Raw genomic sequence first — 22,500 nt, 5'->3', positions numbered from 1 at the left:
CCACTGACTAGCAGCATGTCTGTGTGCTGATGTGGATTACTCAATTAGCTTAAGCTGCATGTTTTTGGATGGTGGAAGGAAACCAGAGGAAATCCACATGAGCCCTTGAGGAACATGTAAACTCCACACAGAAACATCAACTGGCTTGGTAAGGACTAGAACCAGTGACGTTCTTGCTGTGAGGCAACAGTGCTAACCACTGGGCCACCGTGTCACCCATCTAGGAAAGGAGGAGGAGCAGGGGTGGAAAGGGGGATTCTTCTAAACAGATGGCCGTCATATGGAGCTGAGGGTGTTCATAGTGACTGAGGAATCATCGAAAATGCAAACTTGGTCACTTGAAGCATGTCTTAGCCAATCAAGTAGCAGCTTCTAGTCTTCTTCCCTACATACTGCCATAGAGATAGCTTTAGCATTAGCTGTTATGCTTTTCAGGCTAATGATTTCAGGCTTGCCCTCAATAGGCTTTAGTGAATCTTCTGCAAAGGTTGCAAAACATAAGCATTTCAAATGTAAATCAGCTGTTTACAAAGAGTGGCCGACTGTAATATTGGTTACCTAGCAACCAACAGGTAACAAGGCAAGCATCATTAGAGAGGCCGACTGTAATATTGGTTACCTAGCAACCAACAGGTAACAAGGCAAGCATCATTAGAGAGGCAGACTGTGGTATTGGTAACCTAGCAACCGACAGTAAACATTGATAGAGTGGCCGACTGTAGTATTGGTAACCTAGCAACCGACAGTAAACATTGTTAGAGTGGCCGACTGTAGTATTGGTTACCTAGCAACCAACAGGTAACAAGGCAAGCATCATTAGAGAGGCAGACTGTGGTATATTGGTTACCTAGCAACCAACAGGTAACAAGGCAAGCATCGCTAGAGAGGCCGACTGTGGTATTAGTAACCTAGCAACCATTAGTACACAAGGCGAGCATCCCTAGAGTGGCTGACTGTGGTATTGGTAACCTAGCAACCGACAGTACACATTGTTAGAGAGGCTGACTGTGGTATTGGTAACCTAGCAACCGACAGTAAACAAGACGAGCATTATGGAGTCATGTCGGTGTAAAATGCACTTCAGCAAATGTGTTTCATCTCTTATTATTCGTCTCTTAGTGTTTTGTTTTGTAAAGTAAGAGATATGATGTTTGGTGATTCCGTTGCTTGTTCTCGTTCCAGCATTCTTCAGAATATCTTGTTTTGTGTTGTGAGTGTGATTTAACGCTGAGGACATGTTGATTTTTGCGTGAACTGCCCCTTTAATGACGTCACTCGTCTCTAGGTGTCTTCAGTATATGAAGATTTGTTTCTGCCATGGAATAAAAACTGATTTTCTCACCATGCAGAGCTTTTATTTGTTAGTGTTTTGGTTTTCTAAGAAGGCAGAATTGTGTGATATGTTTATTCCCATGGCAGAAATAAGCTTCAGTCTCCCTGTGCTGCCTCTTAGCTCTGAAATCAAGCAGCAGGCGTGTAAACTAAGCAGCGCCATCTGCAGGACAAACACAACACCAACTGCACTGAAGCCGTTCACCTGGAAAACAGTCCCTTCTCTGGTGTTTGTGTGCACTGCAATGCTTTATTACTTATTTATTTCTAGTCCACATATCTGGAAACTGAATATATTCTCGTAATGAGCCAGAATGAAGAGAGTGTCACTGCATGAAGCTGAATAATCTGCCTGTGGGGAAGCAGAGTCAGGTCATTTCACTGGGAACAGGATGATTCTTCTTATAGTAGTGAAAAACTCTTCATTCTGACTCATTACTGCTGAAAACCACACAATAGCTTATTCTTATTCTCCAGAAAATGCTTTTGGTTTAAGAGTTTTCAGATTTGTGGACTGAGACTGAGACTCGAGCAGCATGTGTTGTGTTGATCTTCAATACTGAGTGTTCAGGAAAGCTCTTCACGGTTATCTTGAGCTAGTCACAGTAGTTTGGTTTATTGACTGATGTTTATTCAGCAAACAGAGACTGACGTCGTCAGGATAGAGAGCAAACCTCTCTCAACCTGTTCACATTCATGATGAAACCAGTTTGAGTGAAGCACAGTTCAGAAAATAAGCTGAATTTCCAGATTATTAGCCGCGGGATCTCCAGTGGTTTTGGTTGTGACTGATGATGAATGTGGAGATGTTTGTTCTGGAAGCTGCTTGATCTCTTATTCTGCTTCATCTGCATGATTCAGGACTGCACGGTTATTCATCTGATTCCAGATCAGTGTTTCTGCCTGTGTTTGACAGATGTCAGGATGGAACGGTGTGCTGGGTTTGGGCAGGTTTCAGTATGTGTATGAGGAATAAAGCAGGACACACTGCAGATATGCTGCTCTAATCTGAGTTTGTGTCTGGTCTCTGGTCCATATATCTGTAAACTCTTTAATCAGTCAGCATTTTCTAGACAAGAATAAGATATAGTGTTGTTTTCAAGAACAATGAGTCAAAATGAAGAGTTTTTCACTAAAACAAGCAGAATAATCTGATGTCGGAAGGAGAAACGGGATTATTCTGCTTGTTTTAATGAAAACTCTTCATTTTTTTATTTCTGAAAATATGACACTGTGTTTGTGTTTGTCTAGAAATGCTTCTGGATTTAAGAGTTTTCAGATATTGCAGTATAAACCAGCCAGACAGCATGTGTGTGTGTGTGACTGAAAGTGTTTTACTTTAATATAACCCTGCTGAAAAATCCAGCTTAAACCAGCCTAGGATTGTTGGCTGGTTTTAGAGGGGTTTTGGCCATTTCCAGCTATTTCCAGCCTGGTTTTAGCTAGACAGGCTGGGAGCCAAAACCAGCTATGTCCAGCCTAAACCAGAATGGTCAAGCTGGTTTTAGATGGTCACTATCCAGCACTAACCAGGCTGAAAATGGCCAGAAACCAGCCTGGTAATGGCCAAAACCCCTCTAAAACCACTCAACCATCCTAGACTGGTTTGAGCTGGATTATTCAGCAGGATCTGTCGTTTCTGCTCTCTTTACTCTCTTGTCACCGTCTCTGTTAACATTGTTTATCTTGTGTTTCACACTCATGGAAATAAAATGACGCTTTGTCCAGCGAGTGTTTGTGTTTTTGAGTGTGTGTGTGTGTGTGTGTGTGTGTGTGTGGCAGTGATGACTCGCCACTGAAAGCGACACGTCTCTCTCTGCGTGATGTCAGCGGTGCCCCGGATGCGGAGCATGCGCGCTGTGAGTGTTTCTGGTTTCCTCCAGCAGGAGGCGCTGAGCGGATCAACAATGTCGAGTCATCAATAACATTATAAAGTTCGATAATCGTGACATTTACATGTTAAGCCGTAGTCAATCACGCGTGTTTAAAAATAAAACAATCAATTAAGAGCAACACATTTGTTAAATGAGTTAAACTATTCACGCGCAGATGAAGTGATATGACGTGATGATCTGCTGCCTCACACTCTGAGCTGTGATATTATTTACGCAAATGTAATGGTCAAATATTCTTATTATAAGCTAAAAACATCAATAATGAATTAAATATCAGGAATTATTTTAATGTGGAAGCCCCACCCATCCGATTTCCACGGCGACACGTGTCCCTGTGCGCTTGACGTCGGCGGCGGCCCGGATGAGGCGCATGCGCAGAGCGGCGCTCGGTCAGTGTGTGTCTCGGTGTTCAGACGTGTTCATCTGTCGGTGATTCTGCGCGTGATTTCCGCCGTTTCTGCTCTCCGGTTAAGATGAAACTGCTGCAGAAACTGCTGCTGCTGCTCCTGCTGGCGTTTCCCGCCACGCTGATGCTGAAGGGTGAGTTTATTCAGTGTGTACGAGCAGGCCGCAGCACTCCCGATCAATCACGGCGATCGATCAGGCCGAGGACCATCGACAACTCTAGTGTGTGTGTGTGTGTGTGTGTGTGTGTGTGTGTGTGTGTGTGTGTGTGTGTTTGAGAGAGTGTGTGACAGAGAGAAGTGTGTGTGTGTTTGAGTGTGTGTGTGTGTGTTTGAGTGTGTGTGACGTGTCCTTCAGACCCACCGAGACTCCGTCAGAATCTCCTCAAACATTAAATACACTGCTCGTATATTGAGTGTAAGGGTTCAAGTGTATTTTAGTCGTGTATTTTTTCGGTAATACGTGTTTAATATCTCCCTCACAGCACTGTGTGTGTGTGTGTGTGTGTGTTTGTTATATCGATGTATGCATGTCAGTAAATGTGTGTATGTCTGTGCATATGTAGAGGCGTCATTTGGGGGAGAATATACTGTAACATCAGTAAAATGAGCTGCAGCAGGGAGTGTGTGTGTGTGTGTGTGTTTAATGTCACACTGACCTGTGTGTGTGTGTGTGTGTGTTCCCTCAGGTCCTGTAGTGTCTGCTCAGGACGCCACTGAGGAAGAGGAGGCTGTGGATGAAGATGCTGGTGATGATGTGCTGGCGGAGGATGAGGATGATGAAGCCGAGGTGGAGGACGATGAGAACACTGAGCTGGTGAGAGAACGGAGCGCTTTTACACTCGGGGCAGCGTCTGTTTACCGTGTTCACACTAGTCCTGCAGTGGTTCAGCATGAGCAGAGGCTGACCCGGGGACAGTACAGGACAGTATACGGTGTGTGATGTGTGACGGCGTGCACATCTGCAGTGTTGAGTCTGGGTTATAGTCAACAGGAGCTGCAGAATGTGCTTCATCACGCCGTTTATTCACTATTTATAAGATTTAATACACGTTTTTCCTCTTAGAATTGTTGAGTTTGTTTCTAAATATCTACATTTTAAAACAGATCCCAGATCATTCCGCTCACCCCGCTGGCAGATAATCCAGCTTGTTTTAAGGGAAAACACTTCATTTAGCTTCTTTTCATCTGATGTGTGAAACACTGCGTACGCTGAATCACACACACATTCTCTGTGTACATTTTAACGTGAAGCTGAGCGCACGAGTGCAAAACCCCTCCTAACTCCTCCCCCGTATGAATATGCTAATGACTCCACTTTGGCAAATGAAAAAGCAACGGCCCAATCCAGCTAGAGGTGAAACTCTGAACAGAATGTGAATTTGATGTGCCCCTATCAGAGGTAGACCGGAGAAAAACAATGTTATTAGCAAGTTTGTCCTCCAGAGTTAAATAGAAAAGAACAGAGTGAGAGTTCATAAAGATTAATAAAGAAACGGTCTGATGTAAAGGTGCAGGTGAGGAGGAGAACAGCGGCGCACCGTCAGAGTGTGGAGCGAGCAGGCGGAGGAGCAGGGGATGCTGGACTAACACCCTTACAGGAGAGAGCTGCCTCACTTCACTGTCTGCAGTAGTGTGTGTCTGTGGGACACAGATGTGTCAGAGGAGAAGTCTGTCAGGGCGGTATAGCAGCACCCCTCCGCTCTTATCAAGGCAGCAGCACCGTGACTTCAGCTGCCCAATCACCGCTCTACAGCTGACCGGGTGGAGAATGGCCGTCACTGTATCTGCGCTCGTGCTCAGTGTGTGGGTTGTTCAGGGGGGTTAACAGCCACGTCTTTAATGGATAACCGCATTCTCCTGATCTGCAGTAATAATTACACTCATTACAATACAATAAATAAACTAAGCTGGAATAACATCTTTAATCCCATCACACACCCGTCACCCTGGAGCCTCCTCGCTGTCTCTCTTTCCAAAATATGGACCCAACTCAGCACAGAGCTCCAAGAGGATCACTCATGGAAATCTGAAACTGCTGATAGGCCAGTCATCATCATCATGGGCCAGAAAATCACTGTGATCCCTAAGAAACGCATTCGCCCACTGACAATGTCCTCTAATAAGGCCAACACTGCCCGGCCATAGACTAAGAGTTGTGTACATTTGCAAATGCTTTTACATCTTCTAAATCACAGAATTGGGAAAATAAATAAATAAAAATAACAAATTAAAAGTATTGTCAATTACCACACTTGGTCAGTAATAAATGAGCAGCAGTGTTCTCCACGTGTGTTCATGCAATACTTTGTCGTGTGCAGTTTAACACGGTGGCCTCTAGGAGTCGCCACTGGAAATAAGACCAACACACACAAGAAACACACATACTTCATCCTTAGTAAATCCAAACCTGAGCGTGAGACCTGGCGTACGCAGCGTTGATGCATCAGACCCTGATCTGTCCAGTATTGTGCAGCCCTATTCTATCTTTCACCATTTAATCTTTTCACCAAGACAGAAGGGTCAGTTCACTCATGTCCATTATCATCATTTCTTCATCCTTCACTTGCTCCAGAGCGGTTAAATTAAACTCCAGAGTGATTAAATGTGCATACAGGAGGAAGTTTTCATGTGTGTGTGAGCTGTCCCTGTAATCAGATGAAGATAACATGCATTAAACAGTAAATGCGCATGTGTCAGCGTCTGAGAATGCACGCTGAGTCTCTGAGCTCCTGCAGGGCTGTGTGTTTGCATGTGTGATGGTTACAGCAGTGTTAGTGACCTGTGTTGTGTTTCTTCTGTCAGACGGAAGAGAAAGAGGAAGAGGAAGAAGAAGCTCTAGTGGGAGAGGTGAAGGCTTCACCCAACGCAGACACAACCATCCTGTTCGTCAAAGGAGAAGGTGGAGGACTGACTGCATGCTTATCCTCTCTGTTTGAGTCTCTGAATGCATCTGAGCGCTGCGGGAGTCGTGATGATACACACACACACACACACACACACACACACACGCACGCAAGTTTACTTAGAGCTGAATGAGATTGGAAAATCAGACATGACTTTAAAGCTGCTGTTAGGGAGGAGTTAATGAAATTAGATTGATTGGATGGTCCTATAGGGCAGTTAATAATGCAGAGAGTGCAGTGAACTAACCACAGCATGAACAAACACAGCAGAGACTGAAGTGTGCTTGAATGATGATGTGCGGTGTTCAGCGCTGTCAGACTGTATTCAGCTACAGAGTTATTAATAATCTGAAGTAGGGGTGTCAAAATTAATCGTTTCTTCGGTGCATCGCGATGCAGACGCGGACAATTCGGTATCGGTTCAGTAATAATCATAACCGGTTCTTACTGACGTCATTTACCTCATATGCGCTCTGTCGTGAGGGAGGCGATCGCGAGTATTTACAACGCTTCAACTACTTAAAACTCATAAACTGTGCACAATTTCACTGTGTGTGTTTGCTGGATCAGTCTTTCACTGACATATACAACAATAGCCCCTATTTCACTGAGATCCAGAGAATGAAAGTAGCCTTCTCCATTTCTCTCTCGCTCTGTCTCTCTCTCTCTCTCTCTCACACACACACACACACAGTGGCTCATTTGACCTGCTGGCGTGGCTTTTCTTCTCCTCTCGGCTGTTTTACAGCATTACGTTTGGATTCAGAAACGAGCGCGTGTCTGCAGAGTTTTCTCCACCGTGTCTATCATGCATCAGCTGTGAGATCGCCGCTGCCGCCTGCTGCGTATCAGTGTCACTTATCTGAAGAGCGCAGCGCGCAAGAGCCAATCGCAACCGTTTTTGTTGAGGGTGTGACCAATCAAAGGTGTGTAAGAGAACAAGACAAGGATCAGAAATTGAGCTGGATGTTTATATTTGTTTATATTATTTGCTTAATGCTCGTTTTGTTTAAAGTTACAGTTTGTATATCTGACTGTGTATTAAACGACAAAATTGTATTACAAATAGTATATAAATATATTCACTTATTTAATACAAGAACTGCTGCTGTGAAGAAAATATGAAACTGTATGGAAAGCATCGTCAATGCACCGAAATATCGAATTGAACCGAATCGATGGCATGATAATCGTAACTGAACCGTGAGACTAGTGTAGGTCCACAGCTCTAATCTGATGTGAAATCTCACTGCCCGAGTCTTTACTGCGCTCATAACTCAATATTCTTTATTAAAGTTACTAAGGCTCTGATCTTATTGGCCTAGATACTCTGACCTCCGTCAGGCCTTAAGAACATGCAAACAGTTCTGATGTGTTCTAGCTAGGGATGGGAAGATTAACCGATATGTATCGATACGCGGTCATGCGCGTGCACGATGCGAGTGCATCGGTAGAGCAGCAGAGGATGAATGAAATTTTGGAAGCAAATCGAGATGCATCGGTTTTTGCGAGATGCATCGGTTTTTCCGAGATACAGCTTATATTTTTAATATAGAATGTATTTTTTATTTATTAACAAGTGTTTTCAACCTGTTTTTGGCGCATAATTTAATCGACCTACATAAAGTAAGCCTTAGCAACGGATTTGCGGATGTGTACACTCACACTACAACTCAGTGTATCAGGTGTGCGGATGAAGCTAGTGGTGCGCCCTCAGAAAGCGCGAGAAGCAAAACAAACATTTTATTCCCCACTGAGTTTTAAATCTAAAGTATGGCAACATTATGGATTTAAGGATGGACGACATGACAGGACAGATGCAATTTGCAAAATGTGCCGCGCATCTATAAAATACGCGGGCAGTACGAGTAATCTGATATCTCACTTGAAGCGGCGCCACGGTGTTGTTGTGAAAGCATCTTCCAGTGTTCCTGCATCCCCGGCTTTCGCACTGCTTGAACTGTAGCTACCAGCTCCAAAAGTGGTGAGAAAAGCATTGCAAGTTTTTTTTTTCCATGCGCAAAAGTTTTGTGCGCTCTACGCCAATAACGGATGTTATTGCATTGTTCATCTGCAGGGCCGGAGCAAGCTGAACTGCTGCTCTAGGCAGAGGATGATCACGCCGCCCTCAACCCCAATGTAAAACGAAAGTGACCGGTTATGAAAATGAAGTGACGTGTCGCGGACCTCTATTCTTCCGCCCTATGCGCGGATATAACTGAGGACGCGCGGGTGTCGCGGACCTCTATTCTTCCGCCCTATGCGCGGATATAACTGAGGACGCGCGGGTGTCGCGGACCTCTATTCTTCCGCCCTATGCGCGGATATAACTAAGGACGCGCGGGTGTCGCGGACCTCTATTCTTCCGCCCTATGCGCGGATATAACTAAGGACGCGCGGGTGTCGCGGACCTCTATTCTTCCGCCCTATGCGCGGATATAACTGAGGACGCGCGGGTGTCGCGGACCTCTATTCTTCCGCCCTATGCGCGGATATAACTGAGGACGCGTGGGTGTCGCGGACCTCTATTCTTCCGCCCTATGCGCGGATATAACTGAGGACGCGCGGGTGTCGCGGACCTCTATTCTGCCACCCTATGCGCGGATATAACTGGGTGTTGCGGACGCCGCCCTCTCTATACTGCCGCACTAGGCGGTTTTAAACACCTCCTCCTGTTAATTTTTATTTAATTACAGTAATAATAATAATATTAATAATAATAATAATGATAAAAATAATTGGGTGTCACGGTGGCACAGTGGGTAGTTTGACCACCTCACAGCAAGAAGATTGCTGGTTTGTTATATTTTTATTAGCCTGTTGTTTACAGTGACAGTGATGTTTCAACGCAGCATAACACTGCTAGTTCACCACCTTAAGTTTTGAATAATCAGTGGCAAAATATCTTTGTAAAACTTGTTTTCATAGTTGAAAAGTTAAATCACAATTCTTGTTGTGCAATGCTAAACCTTTATGTTGAAAGAGTGCAAATATATATTTTTTAATATATATTGCACTTATACATTCTGTTTATCTTGAAAATACTTAAATAATATGTGCTATATGTTCTAAAATGGCCCTCTACTGTAAACTGACACTCTGGCTCTGAGAGAAAAGCCAGTTTGTAAAAAAAAGTCTTGGTTTTGCTTGGTTAATAAATAATCAAACTCATTCAAATGTACAGCATCCTCTTTCACATCATCTCATAAACTTGATCTAATTAGTTAGTGCTGAAATATCGCATCATATCGTGATATGGGTGTGAATCGTATCGTGTTGCATCGCAATATGTCACAAATGTATCGCTAATATATCGGATCGTATTCTTTGTATCGAGATGCGTATCGGATCGGCATTATAGCTTAGATGCCCAACCCTAGTTCTAGCGTGTTTCTCCTGCCGCGCTGTGATCAGCACTGCAGCTCCTGTGATGGGTATATAGAGATATCAGTGCAGCCCTGGCTTTATTCTCAGGAGTGTGTGTGTGTGTGTGTGTGTGTGTGTGTGTGTCAGTGTGTGTGTCAGTGTGTGTGTGTGTGTGTGTGTGTGTGTGTGTGTGTGTGTGTGTGTGTGTGTGTCAGTGTATGTGTGTCCGTGTGTGTCTGTCAGTGTGTGTGTCCGTGTGTGTGTGTCTGTCAGTGTGTGTGTGTGTGTCTGTGTGTGTCAGTGTGTGTGTGTCTTCAGTCTGTTCCTCTCCTCCTGCTTCATCCTTCCTCTTTCCCGCCATCAGATTTTCCAGCTAACAACATCGTGAAGTTCCTGCTGGGCTTCAGCAATAAGGGCTCGGAGAACTTCGTGGTGGAGTCTCTGGACGCCTCGTTCCGTTACCCGCAGGACTTCCAGTTCTACATCCAGAACTTCACGGCGCTGCAGCTGGGCACACTGGTCCCTCCACAGCGCCAGGCCACCTTCGAGTACTCCTTCATCCCCGCTGAGCCCATGGGCGGACGACCCTTCGGCCTCGTCATCAACCTCAACTACAGGGACGACAGTGTGAGTGTGTGTGTGTGTGCGTGTGTGTGTGTGTGCACATGAGTGGTCTGATCCTAAAGGCTGCAGTGTAAATATGTCAGCATGTTCAGCTGTGCTCCACATCAGAGTGTATGCGTGACTGTCCTGTGCCGCTGGCTTAGCTTTACGCTGTGTTTATTAAAGTGATGGCGGTCTCTGCTCCTCAGGGAAACGTTTTCCAGGACGCCGTCTTCAACCAGACTGTCACCATCACAGAGAGAGAGGACGGCCTGGACGGAGAAACGTAAGAGTGTTCACACACACACACACACACACACACACACCTGTCAACACTGGGATGTGATAATAAGAGATCTGCCCATCATAACAGCATCAGTCAGTAATATGTTTAATTGTTGTTATTTACAAAATAAATATAAAGAATCTACATTAGCAGCAAATAAATGAGCAGGCAGTTCAGCTTATTATATTCAGGAGCTGTTGTAAAGGAACAGAGTGTAGTTCTCAGATCTCGCAGCTGTAATACTCACACAGTCTGACTGAAGAGCCGTCAATCAATCTCCTATTTGTATTTTTGTTTGATGACAGTAAATATCAGAGGTGTGACTGTACACATGCGCAGTCTAATGACGGCAGTCGACTGCTTTATTAACTCTTTATGCTTATTTAGGACAAAGTTATTTGTGTTTGAAAAACCCCACCAGCATCGACATGTTTAGAGGTTATTATTATTAATCATGTGTATAATTCTGTTCAGACACACAGACAAAACCCAGACTTACACTCAGCTTCAAATCTCGAGTGCAGAATCCGTTTGGAAACAGTGTGTGTTCATCACTATAGAGCAGGGGTGTCAAACTCAGTTCCTGGAGGGCCGCAGCTCTGCACAGTTCAGTTCCACCCCTGCTCCAACACACTTACCTGTAGGTTTCAAACCAGCCTGAAGGACTCAATTAGTTTGATCAGGTGTGTTTAATTAGGATTAAACTAAACTGTGCAGAGCTGCGGCCCTCCAGGAACTGAGTTTGACACCTGTGCTATAGAGCATGTGAGCTGACAGTCACGCACCGCTACATGACTGTTTTCAGGATTGCATATGAGGGCCGACGGCACCTGTAATGGAAAGGAAGGGAATCCTGCTGTATTTATATTTATTTCAGTGTTTTCATGCCCAAACAAAGCGAAAGCACAGAACAGACTCTCATTTAAGAGTGAGGGGCGCCCCCTGGTGGTTTGTCAGTATGAGTTGTGTATAAGGAGGATCAGCTCTGTGATGTTTATTGCCCCCCCTCAGAGAAAGACTGAAGACATGGGAGAAATACCATTACAGGAGGATGGTGAGATAGAACTGTAATATACGGGAGAATCACACACACACACACACACAAAATTGAAAAGTTTTTGGATTTTTTTATTTTTAATGCCAATCGTGTGTGCCAGGCCAGTAGGATGCGCTGTTGCTATGTTAGTGAACAGTCACTGTGAGGAAGTGTGTAGAATCTGCCGTGTTCATTTAATGTGCTGCTGGTGGTGACGTGTAGTAAACACACACTTTACTGATGAAGCCTTAGCAAACACAACAGCTCTAGCGCACAAACACAACAATGTGTGTGTGTGTGTGTGTGTGTGTGTGTTTTTATCTACACTGCCCTAAACACTGTTTGCTCTGTGCGTGTGTTTTCAGGATCTTCATGTACGTGTTCCTCTCGGGTCTCGGCCTGCTATTGGTCATCGGTCTTCATCAGCTGCTTGAATCACGCAAGGTTAGACACACACATACACACACACACACACATCATATTTAGACTGATGGTCACGTGATCATCAGATAGATCTGTGTCTGTTACTAATGCGCGTGTGTGTGTGTGTGTGTGTGTGTGTGCGCGCGCAGAGGAGACGGCCTGCAGCTAAAGTGGAGATGGGCACATCCAACCACAATGATGTGGACATGAGCTGGATCCCACAGGAAACACTCAACCAGATCAGTGAGTCTTAGCCAATCACAGATCATCACACACACACACACACACACACACACACACACAGTCTCAGCCAGTCACAGAGAGAATTGTCTTGTTATTTAGAAACACTCTATTGCAGTGTGTAGAGCACATCAGCAGGGGGCGCTGCAGCTCCACACCGAGCATCACTCTGATGTTCAACAGTATAGTGAGAACTCACCTTTATACACAGCTCATGTCTGATCAATCATCACTGATCCACACGCACAACTGAAGCCCACACACACACACACACACACACACACACACACACACACACACTGATGTTGGTAGTGTAGACTGTATATTCTGTCCTCACAGTAAACACTCGTGATCATCAGCCGTGCTCCATCAACATCCACACACAGGCTCCATGTACTGGTATTGCTACACATGTGGGGACATTGGGTCCTCAGCATGTACAATGCCTGATACACACACACACACACACACACACACACACACACACTCACACACACACACACACACACACATTTTAGGTTAAAACCACCGTCAGTCACACACACACACACACACACACAGAATTAAGAGTCTCATTCTCTCTGTGTGTGTGTGTGTGTGTGTGTGTGTGTGTTGGCTGAGCAAGTGTGTAACACCGTCAGCTCTTCTTCTTCTGCTCTTCCTGTCTGATGTCTGTTTATTCACTTCCTCTCTCTTTATTTCCTCTTCCTGTGCTGCTCAGTGGCGAGTCGGAGAGGTGAGCTCAATCCTGCTTCTGTTTCTGCTCTGTGTGTGTTTGTGTGCGCGCGTTTGCTCATCTTGACTAACTGTGTGTGTGTGTGTGTGTGTGTGTGTGTGTGTGTGTGGCAGATAAAGCGTCTCCCAGACGGTCTCCACGTAAGAGGACTCAGAAGCGCTCCGCCGGCTCAGACGAGTGAAGGACGACACGGAGCGTTTAGGATGCCAACAGAGACTCAAACACACACACACACACACACACACACACTCACACTCTGACTTTTCCAGTCAGTTACATGCCGTCATGAACACACACACACACACACACACACACTCACACACACTCTCCTGCGTACACTTTTACACTCACATACTCAGACTCTCAGATCCACTCAAACACACACATTTACACACTTTTATACATAAATGCGTGCACACACACTCTCTCTCATCTACAGTCTTCTACACACACACACACACACACACACACACACACACTCAGTCTCTGCTGTGTGTGTGTGTGTGTGTGTATGGTGCGGTGCGCTCGGGCTTCAGTAGTTCTGCTTGTCTGTGTAAGGCTGCCGCCGCTGCTGCTGCCGCTGGAGTGTGTTCTGGATCATCATCAGTGTGTGTGTTTCCTCATGATGATGGACTGATCTCAGACGTGCCTGATCCTGCTCTTCATCACATGACCGAGCTCCTCCTCTTCCTCGTCACTCTTCAGGAAGAGGAAACTCTGTCTGTTTCTCTGTTGTGATTGGTCTGGCAGAGCTGCGGCTGGGCGAGGGCTGGTGATGTGCAGCTCGGTGTATTTGGGGGGAATGAAATGATGAAATAAAATGAACAAAATGGGTTTCTACATGCCGGCGTCAGCGTCCTTCATCACCCACACTCACAGCGCTCCTCACTGCCCTGACCCGCAGTGATGGAGAACAGGTGAGGTCTGCAGTGATCTGCTGTAGGGAGTCAGTCATCACCACTGAGGAGATCTGCCCGTTAATAATCCGTCTGAACCTCTGATGAGCTCAGCACGAGGGTTTCCATAGCCAGAGTAGAGTCCCGGCTGGGTCAGCTGGTGTTTCTGTGTGGAGTTTGCATGTTCTCCTCGTGTTGGCGTGGGTTTCCTCCACAGTCCAAACACATGCGCTATAGGGGAACTGATCAACTACACTGGCCGTAGTGTATGAGTGTGTGTGTGAATGTGTGTGTATGGGTGTTTCCCAGTACTGGAAGGGCATCCACCATGTAAAACATATGCTGGAATAATTGATGGTTCATCCCATTGTGGCGACCCCTGATGAATAAGGGACTCAGCTGAAGGAGAATGCGTGAACGTCAGTGGAGAGCTCCTCTGGGCAGCAGTGACAGTGTGAGGATGGAGGTGTTTCAGGTGGTCATCACGCTGCACGGTACCGGTGTTCATCCGCATGTTCTGTAATGAAGGAGGCTGTTTCTCCTGAGTCTGCCAGGGTTTATCATGTGGTGGAGTTCAGCAGATCAGCCTGAGTGAGAGGTAACTGACTGATTTCAGCACAGCTGTGATGGAGAGACACATGTCTGAACTCTAAATGCTGTATGAGTCATTAATAAAGGTCAAATCTGGTCCACATTTAATAATAAAGTGTTCTATACGTACAGACGAGCACTCTGAGTTCAGGTTAAATATAAAAGATAGAAATACACCATATTATATTGAAGCTAACAGCATTTGCACCTCTGTTAATGGATGCTCTAGTGTACTCTACACACACAACACTACAGTATAGAACATTCAGGTGGACAACAACAACAACCAGGTCTTTAATTATTATTGTCCCAAGAGAAGAGTGGATGTTCAATAGCTTTAGGACAGTTTTGATCCACTTTGAATGTTAACTGCAGTATGCTGAACAGAAACTAATAAACACTGTAGTGTACTTTAGTTTTTACTACGGTAAACTGCTGTATTGTACTGTAATAACCTACAGCTGTAGAAAACTACTGTATCGGCTTATTTGGTTATATTGCTGGTTGGTTGTTGCGTTACCATAGCAACTGTAGAATCGCAACAAATTAATTACTTTAGTTTCTCTTACCATAGCAACTGTGGAATCACCACGACAGATCAATTACTGTAGTAGTTGTGTTACCATAGCAACTGTGGAATCACCACGACAGATCAATTACTGTAGTAGTTGTGTTACCATAGCAACTGTAGAATCACCACAACAGATCAATTACTGTAGTAGTTGTGTTACCATGGCAACTGTAGAATCACCACAACAGATCAATTACTGTAGTAGTTGTGTTACCATAGCAACTGTAGAATCACCACAACAGATCAATTACTGTAGTAGTTGTGTTACCATAGCAACTGTAGAATCACCACAACAGATCAATTACTGTAGTAGTTGTGTTACCATGGCAACTGTAGAATCACTACAACAGAATCAAAGTATAAAAAAATGACGTTATTTACTATAAATGAACAGTACTTTAGTATACGTGGCAACTAAAACAAGCTCATAATGTGCTTTAAGCATTAAGAAAGTTGTATCTACAATAGTAATATAGTCTATATTCAGTGTTGTGTTCAATAAGTGATGATAGAGGAGGAAAGGTTCAAGAGTGTAGGGTTCAGACAGTTCTTATCCTCTTCATCTGCAACACTTTTAACCTGATACTGAATTTAGACCAGCATTTTTACACTGTTTTACATTATGATGTGTCTTTATTTACGTGTTAGACCTCTGAAGGTTTGGTGAAGTCCTGATATATATGACACGCTCACACACACATGGCTGGAGACATGAGGGAATAAATAAACCATGCCAATTCAAATACATGCTCAACAAGGCTCTATTGGGTTTGTTTGCATAATAAAATCTCACTAGAGAGAGGTGTGTGAGTGTGAGATCATCATGTTGTCCTGCATGTCCTCCAGCATAATGCACATAATTAATCTTCATCAATGAGGGGAATGTCAGGTTATATGATGTTTGTGTAATCTGCATCTGTGATATACTCTATACTGTTACAGCACACACTGATTGTGCTGCTGTTGCTGTCCTATCTATTTCTCACTTCAAGGGGAAACACAGCACTCCTTACTGGAGTTTACTGCTGTGTTTGAGTCATAAATATCTATATATTGATCATGTTTAATATCTGAGCTGATAACCTTTGTTTCTGAAGTGAAATAAAGCTAATCACATGCTGCTTTACATCACATGATGAATGACGATTGGTATTCAGCCTCTTCATATACTGCACACTCAAATATAGGTTTGCAGAGAGTGAATGAGTGTAAATAATCCATTAAACATGCACAGCAGGCCACATTAACAATACTATAGTCAGTTATAGTCAATTCTGCTGTATTCCTGAACCATACAATAGTAAAGTGAGTTGATTTATATATTATATTATGAACAGCTCTGTGTTAATGAGTGCTCCAGCATAGAACTATAGTGATCTGACCAACTGTAATAAACACTGGAGTATACTTTAGTTATTACTACAGTAAACTGAATAGCTGGAAGTAGAATACACCCATAGGTACAGTTGTGGGTCATTTTAACGTGTAGTGTTCAATATTTGTCTTTACTATAAATCACTGCAGTTTTGGTGTTAATGTGGGAGTAAGAATACCTGCTCTTCACAGATTTATTAAACAGAATAAACCAAAATCAAAGTGATAAGTGTGTAATTATATATATATATATATAACAAATTAATATTTGTCTTTATGTTGGACATCATTAATAATTGACAGTATTATTATAGATGATATAAGCATGTGAATCTCCAGAGTGAATCATCAATGCCCTTTGACTCTGCTGTGTTTATGGCGCATCGATGACCTGAGCCTCACCTGTGTGCAGGTATATAAGAGGATCAGCAGGAGTGTGTGTGTGTATGTGTGTGTGTGTGTTCATCTTCATCATGATCTCTCTGATGCTCGTCCTCATCTCTGCTCTCTCCGTCAGTGCTCAGCCGCGACCATGTGGTGAGTCAGTTCACTTGTTCATTGTGATTCACTCTGTTTAAACTCTTCTGATGCAGTGTGTGTGTGTGTGTGTGTGTGTGTGTGTGTGTGTGTGTGTGTGTGTGTGTGTGTGTGTGTGTGTGTGTGTGTGTGTGTGTGTGTGTGTGTGTGTGTGTGTGTGTGTGTCTGCAGAGGCTCCAGCTCAGTATGTGGGCAGCATGTCTCTGGTGAGTTCCTGCTCTGTTCATTGATTGAGTAATAGATTCAGTGAATCAGTGAATCAGTGTGAATCGTTTGTCTCTCTCAGTCTGCAGCTGATGGAATCGTCACGTCTGCAGCCACGTACTCTTATGATGCTCAGAGGCAGCAGATCCGCTTCAGAAACCACATGAACATCCTCAACGAGACCATCCTGACAGACCTGCTCATACACTTCCAGCAGGTAACACACACACACACACACACACACACACACATTCAAATCTCCTTAACGGGGCATTGTGTTTCCCTAAGAACGCTGCATCAGCTCCTCTGTCAGTACTGTGTGATATGAAGCCTCCATTAGCTGATAACGTCTGCTGTTAGTGAACATCAGTGCCGGTAGTGACGTGTAGGTGTGTGTGTGTGTGTGTTTGTTTTTTCCTCTGTCTTCAGGGTGTGCTGTATGAGATCGATTACTCGCGTCTGTCCTGCCAGAAGAAGGCTCTAGAGTCGACCTTTCACCCCACGCGGGTGCCGGCTGATGCTGTCTTCTTAGGGCAGGTGATTCTGGGCACCTCGTCTGTGCCGGGACTCGGGCTCCTCAGCAACTCATGGGTCGGAGAGATTGCAGAGATACAGGGTCAGTCTACTAACTAGAACTACTGCACTCACTGATGCGAATGAGTAAGGTGATGGTGAGCTAATAATGACGATGATGATGTAATGGTGAGGATTATGATTTTGGTGATGGTAATGATGTACTAATGACAAGGATGAAGATGATGTAATGATTATTATGATGTGATAGTAATGATGTAGATGGTGATGATAAAGATGATGGTAATAATGACGTTGATGTAATGATGACGTTGATGGTAATGATGATGTTGATGGTAATGATGAAGATGATGTAATGATGATGATGGTAATGATGACGTTGATGGTAATGATGATGTTGATGGTAATGATGAAGATGATGTAATGATGATGATGGTAATGATGATGGTGATGGTAATGATGATGATGGTAATGATGAAGATGATGGTAATGATGATGATGATGGTAATGATGAAGATGATGGTAATGATGATGTTGATGTAATGATGACGTTGATGGTAATGATGATGTTGATGGTAATGATGAAGATGATGTAATGATGATGATGGTAATGATGATGGTGATGGTAATGATGATGATGGTAATGATGAAGATGATGGTAATGATGACGTTGATGGTAATGATGAAGATGATGGTAATGATGATGTTGATGTAATGATGACGTTGATGGTAATGATGATGTTGATGGTAATGATGAAGATGATGTAAGGATGATGATGGTAATGATGATGGTGATGGTAATGATGATGATGGTAATGATGAAGATGATGGTAATGATGATGATGATGGTAATGATGAAGATGATGGTAATGATGATGTTGATGGTAATGATGATGATGATGGTAATGATGATGTTGATGTAATGATGATGGTGATGGTAATGATGAAGATGATGGTAATGATGAAGATGATGTAATGATGATGATGGTAATGATGATGTTGATGTAATGATGAAGATGATGGTAATGATGATGTTGATGGTAATGATGAAGATGATGGTAATGATGATGTTGATGGTAATGATGATGTTGATGGTAATGATGAAGATGATGGTAATGATGATGTTGATGGTAATGATGATGTTGATGTAATGATAATGTTGATGGTAATGATGATGTTGATGGTAATGATGAAGATGATGGTAATGATGATGTTGATGGGAATGATGAAGATGATGTAATGATGATGATGGTAATGATGATGGTTATGGTAATGATGATGATGGTAATGATGATGTTGATGTAACGATGATGATGATGGTAATGATGAAGATGATGGTAATGATGATGTTGATGGTAATGATGATGTTGATGTAATAATGATGGTGATGGTAATGATGAAGATGATGGTAATGATGATGTTGATGGTAATGATGATGTTGATGTAATGATGATGTTGATGGTAATGATGATGTTGATGGTAATGATGAAGATGATGGTAATGATGATGTTGATGGTAATGATGAAGATGATGTAATGATGATGATGGTAATGATGATGGTTATGGTAATGATGATGATGGTAATGATGATGTTGATGTAACGATGATGATGATGGTAATGATGAAGATGATGGTAATGATGATGTTGATGGTAATGATGATGTTGATGTAATAATGATGGTGATGGTAATAATGACGTTGATGGTAATGATGATGTTGATGGTAATGATGATGTTGATGGTAATGATGATGTTGATGGTAATGATGATGTTGATGTAATGATGATGGTGATGGTAATAATGACGTTGATGGTAATGTTAATGTTGATGGTAATGATGATGGTGATGGTAATGATGAAGATGGTGGTGATTATAATAACAATGAAGACAATGGTAATGACGATGTTGATGTTAATGAAGATGATGGTCATGTTGAATTTGATGATGGCGATATCATCATCTTTATCATTAGCATCACCATCATCATATTCAACATTCCAATCATTACTGTTGTCTCTATCATTATGATAATGACGATGAACATGATGATGGTGATGTTAACGATGAAGATGATGATGGTAATGATGAAGACGACTGTAATGATGATGGTGATATTGAGCTGTGTGTCTCTGGTCTCCAGCTCAGTACATGCTGACCTTCGCTGAGTTCACCTGTTTGCCCATCAGTGCCTCCGTCTTCACACCGAGCACCGGATGGATGGCTATCAGGTCCAGCATCTCTCTCAGTTCACTGTTTCAGGATCAGTGTTGACAATCATTCCTGACGTCTGCTCTCTGTGTCTGTCTGCTTTCAGCTTCTATAATCATCTGCTGGGGGTTCATAATCCTCAAGACTTCGTGCCACCGTTCTTCTGTCCAACATCACAGCAGGACCAGCATTTGCCCAAGACACACTTCCTGAAGGCGGTGGGTTTGATGCGCTGATCAGACAGACACCAGACCTCTGAATCCACTCTCAGTCCTAAACACTGACCTATTGACCCATCTCAAATAAATGAGTTGCTCACACTGACTCAGACTTGATCTCTGATGATTTGAGGTGGCTTTGGATAAATGTGTGTGCTAAATGACGTGTTCTTCATCTTCTGAGTGTTCTGTCAATGATGGGGGTGAAACTATTAAAAGCACATTTCTCTACATAAATCATGTAAATAATACACACTAAATACTCCTAAATACATATAACATCTCTCTAATTAATGAAACCATATTAAAAGGTTCTGTATAAATAAAATACAATCAAATAATTGAATAAATAAATATAATTTATTTTACACTTATACTTGAGGATGACAAATTAAATTAATTTAAACAACATTAAATGATCATATCACATATATAAATATACAATATAAAGCTCCTGTTTGAACTCTTGCATTTCTTTTAAACCATAAAGATCAAATCTAACACCATTCTCCTCAAGCAGAACTGCCGTCTTCAGCACTGATAATGATATGAACAGGTCTTGATCATCATATCATAGTTATTAATTTCTGCAGAATAGGATCTCCTGATAGACTTAAGGAGATTTACACTGTGCTCAAGTGTATTACTCCAGTGCTTTATACAGCGCACACACAGTTTAACAGGGAGCCAGCACAGCGCTGACAGAGCCGGTCTAATATGATCACATCTCTCAGATCTAGCAGCTGCGCCTGAACAGCTGGAGTGTGACACATGATAACACAACACAGTAATCTCACCTAGAGCTCATCACAGCATGACGAAGCTGTTCGGCAGCAGACACCAGCAGCACTTGTTGAAGTTTGACAACATTTTTAAGAGGAATGACTGCAGTTTTACAGATGCTGGAGATCAGAACTCACCTCCACATTACTGAAGACGAGGACTGAACTGAAGATCCATCACGGGGCAGACAGGGTTCTGGGCTTTTGTGTGCAATAAGCAGAACTTTAGTAATAAGATTTTAGTCAACCCATTTTCAATATCAGCTGTACAATCTGTTATTTTTCTGTGAGTGTGTACAAATGATCAGGGTGAGGAGATGTAGAGTTGTGTATCATCAGCACAACAGTGGAAGATAACTACAATCTAGCAGTACACATACACTACCTGACACTAAATAATAAAATAATAATACCTGCTCTTCTAGTTGCTGATCTGGTGTCAGAAGTGTCTCTATGAAAGGTGAAGGCCTCTAGATTTTGCTGATTTGAGCTCAATAAATCTGATCATGTCTTGATGTTGACTGATTTGATGAGGACAGTGCGCTCTGACTCTGCTCAGACTAAAGTGTCATCACTGAACAGAAATAATGTCCAGTATAGAATATAAAGTCCTGCTGCAGTGGAGACAGAATGAATATTGTGTCTGACTCCATCATGAGCTTGGAGGACTGCATCCATACATCTCTGACATGACTCACATCACTGATTAATAAAGTCATCTGGAATGAAGAAGAAAGCTTCAGCAGGATCCCAGAGTTCATCAAGAGTCTTTGTGTTCATCTTCAACACCTCCTCCTTCATCAGCTCAATAATGTTGATTTCTGGTGACTGGGCTGGCCAATCCTGGAGCAGCTTGACCTTCAGGATCTTTGATGTGGAGGCTGAGGTATGAGCAGGAGCGCTATCCTGCTGGAGAATTGTCCCTCTCCTGTGGTGTGTAATGTAATGGGCAGCACAGATGTCTTGATCCCTCAGGCTGTTGATCTCTCGCACGCCCCCATACTGAATGAACCCAAACCATGATGTCTCCTTCACCAAACTTGACTGATCATCAAGCCTGTCGAGGAGGATAACATAATCAACAACACGAACAGAGAAGCGATATATCCATAAACAAGAGACGGGTCAACTGTCCGTGTGTGTGTGTGTGTATGTGTGTGTGTGTGTGTGTGTGTGTGTGCTGTTGATCAGGTGAATGCAGCAGAAGAGTTCTGTCCTGTAAACACATATACACTACACCACTGCTGATGTGCACATTTCCATTCGTCTTGATTATGAAGCATGTCATTGGGCTGATTGGTAAAAGTCAGTCCAGTTTTCATTGAACGGAACCGTGATCTGCTCTCAGCTCTGCAACAG

At 43.2% G+C, this 22,500-nt stretch overlaps 3 protein-coding genes across 4 annotated transcripts in view; all 3 read left to right on the top strand.

The window, feature by feature from the left end:
* LOC137489732 (uncharacterized) overlaps positions 1–3,063 on the top strand; it is a 52,870-nt gene extending 49,807 nt beyond the window's left edge. The window contains exon 66 of the mRNA XM_073941258.1: positions 1–3,063. This exon is cut by the window's left edge and continues 976 nt beyond it. The gene's annotated coding sequence lies outside the window, so the exon portion shown is untranslated.
* A 552-nt stretch (positions 3,064–3,615) lies between these two features.
* On the top strand, positions 3,616–14,069 carry ssr1 (signal sequence receptor, alpha). Of its 2 annotated transcripts, XM_073940119.1 has the most exons (9): positions 3,616–3,767; positions 4,321–4,448; positions 6,437–6,533; positions 10,268–10,530; positions 10,716–10,792; positions 12,194–12,272; positions 12,401–12,494; positions 13,213–13,227; positions 13,341–14,067. In XM_073940119.1, the coding sequence occupies exons 1-9, from the start codon at positions 3,701–3,703 to the stop codon at positions 13,406–13,408; spliced, it is 888 nt and encodes a 295-aa protein (XP_073796220.1). In that variant the 5' UTR covers positions 3,616–3,700; the 3' UTR covers positions 13,409–14,067.
* On the top strand, positions 14,027–20,465 carry LOC141380784 (ependymin-like). Its single transcript, XM_073941260.1, has 6 exons — positions 14,027–17,196; positions 17,368–17,402; positions 17,483–17,617; positions 17,830–18,016; positions 20,074–20,161; positions 20,248–20,465. The coding sequence occupies exons 1-6, from the start codon at positions 17,106–17,108 to the stop codon at positions 20,375–20,377; spliced, it is 666 nt and encodes a 221-aa protein (XP_073797361.1). The 5' UTR covers positions 14,027–17,105; the 3' UTR covers positions 20,378–20,465.
* Positions 20,466–22,500: the final 2,035 nt, after the last annotated feature.

Source organism: Danio rerio, chromosome 24 (assembly GCF_049306965.1).
Source record: "Danio rerio strain Tuebingen ecotype United States chromosome 24, GRCz12tu, whole genome shotgun sequence".
Taxonomy (NCBI): Eukaryota; Metazoa; Chordata; class Actinopteri; order Cypriniformes; family Danionidae; genus Danio; species Danio rerio.
Note: the sequence above shows the minus strand (reverse complement) of the source record. Positions and strands in the feature narration are given on the sequence as shown.

What these genes read in the sequence shown, in the direction of transcription:
- ssr1 (XM_073940119.1), top strand. Translation starts at nt 3,701, where the DNA reads ATGAAACTGCTGCAGAAACTGCTGCTGCTGCTCCTGCTGGCGTTTCCC. An exon ending in CCTGTTCGTCAAAGGAGAAG is followed by an intron (nt 6,534 to 10,267) that starts GTGGAGGACTGA and finishes TCCCGCCATCAG; the next exon opens with ATTTTCCAGCTAACAACATC. An exon ending in AGCTGCTTGAATCACGCAAG is followed by an intron (nt 12,273 to 12,400) that starts GTTAGACACACA and finishes GTGCGCGCGCAG; the next exon opens with AGGAGACGGCCTGCAGCTAA.
- LOC141380784 (XM_073941260.1), top strand. Translation starts at nt 17,106, where the DNA reads ATGTGTGTGTGTGTGTTCATCTTCATCATGATCTCTCTGATGCTCGTC. An exon ending in AGAGATTGCAGAGATACAGG is followed by an intron (nt 18,017 to 20,073) that starts GTCAGTCTACTA and finishes TCTGGTCTCCAG; the next exon opens with CTCAGTACATGCTGACCTTC. An exon ending in ACCGGATGGATGGCTATCAG is followed by an intron (nt 20,162 to 20,247) that starts GTCCAGCATCTC and finishes GTCTGCTTTCAG; the next exon opens with CTTCTATAATCATCTGCTGG.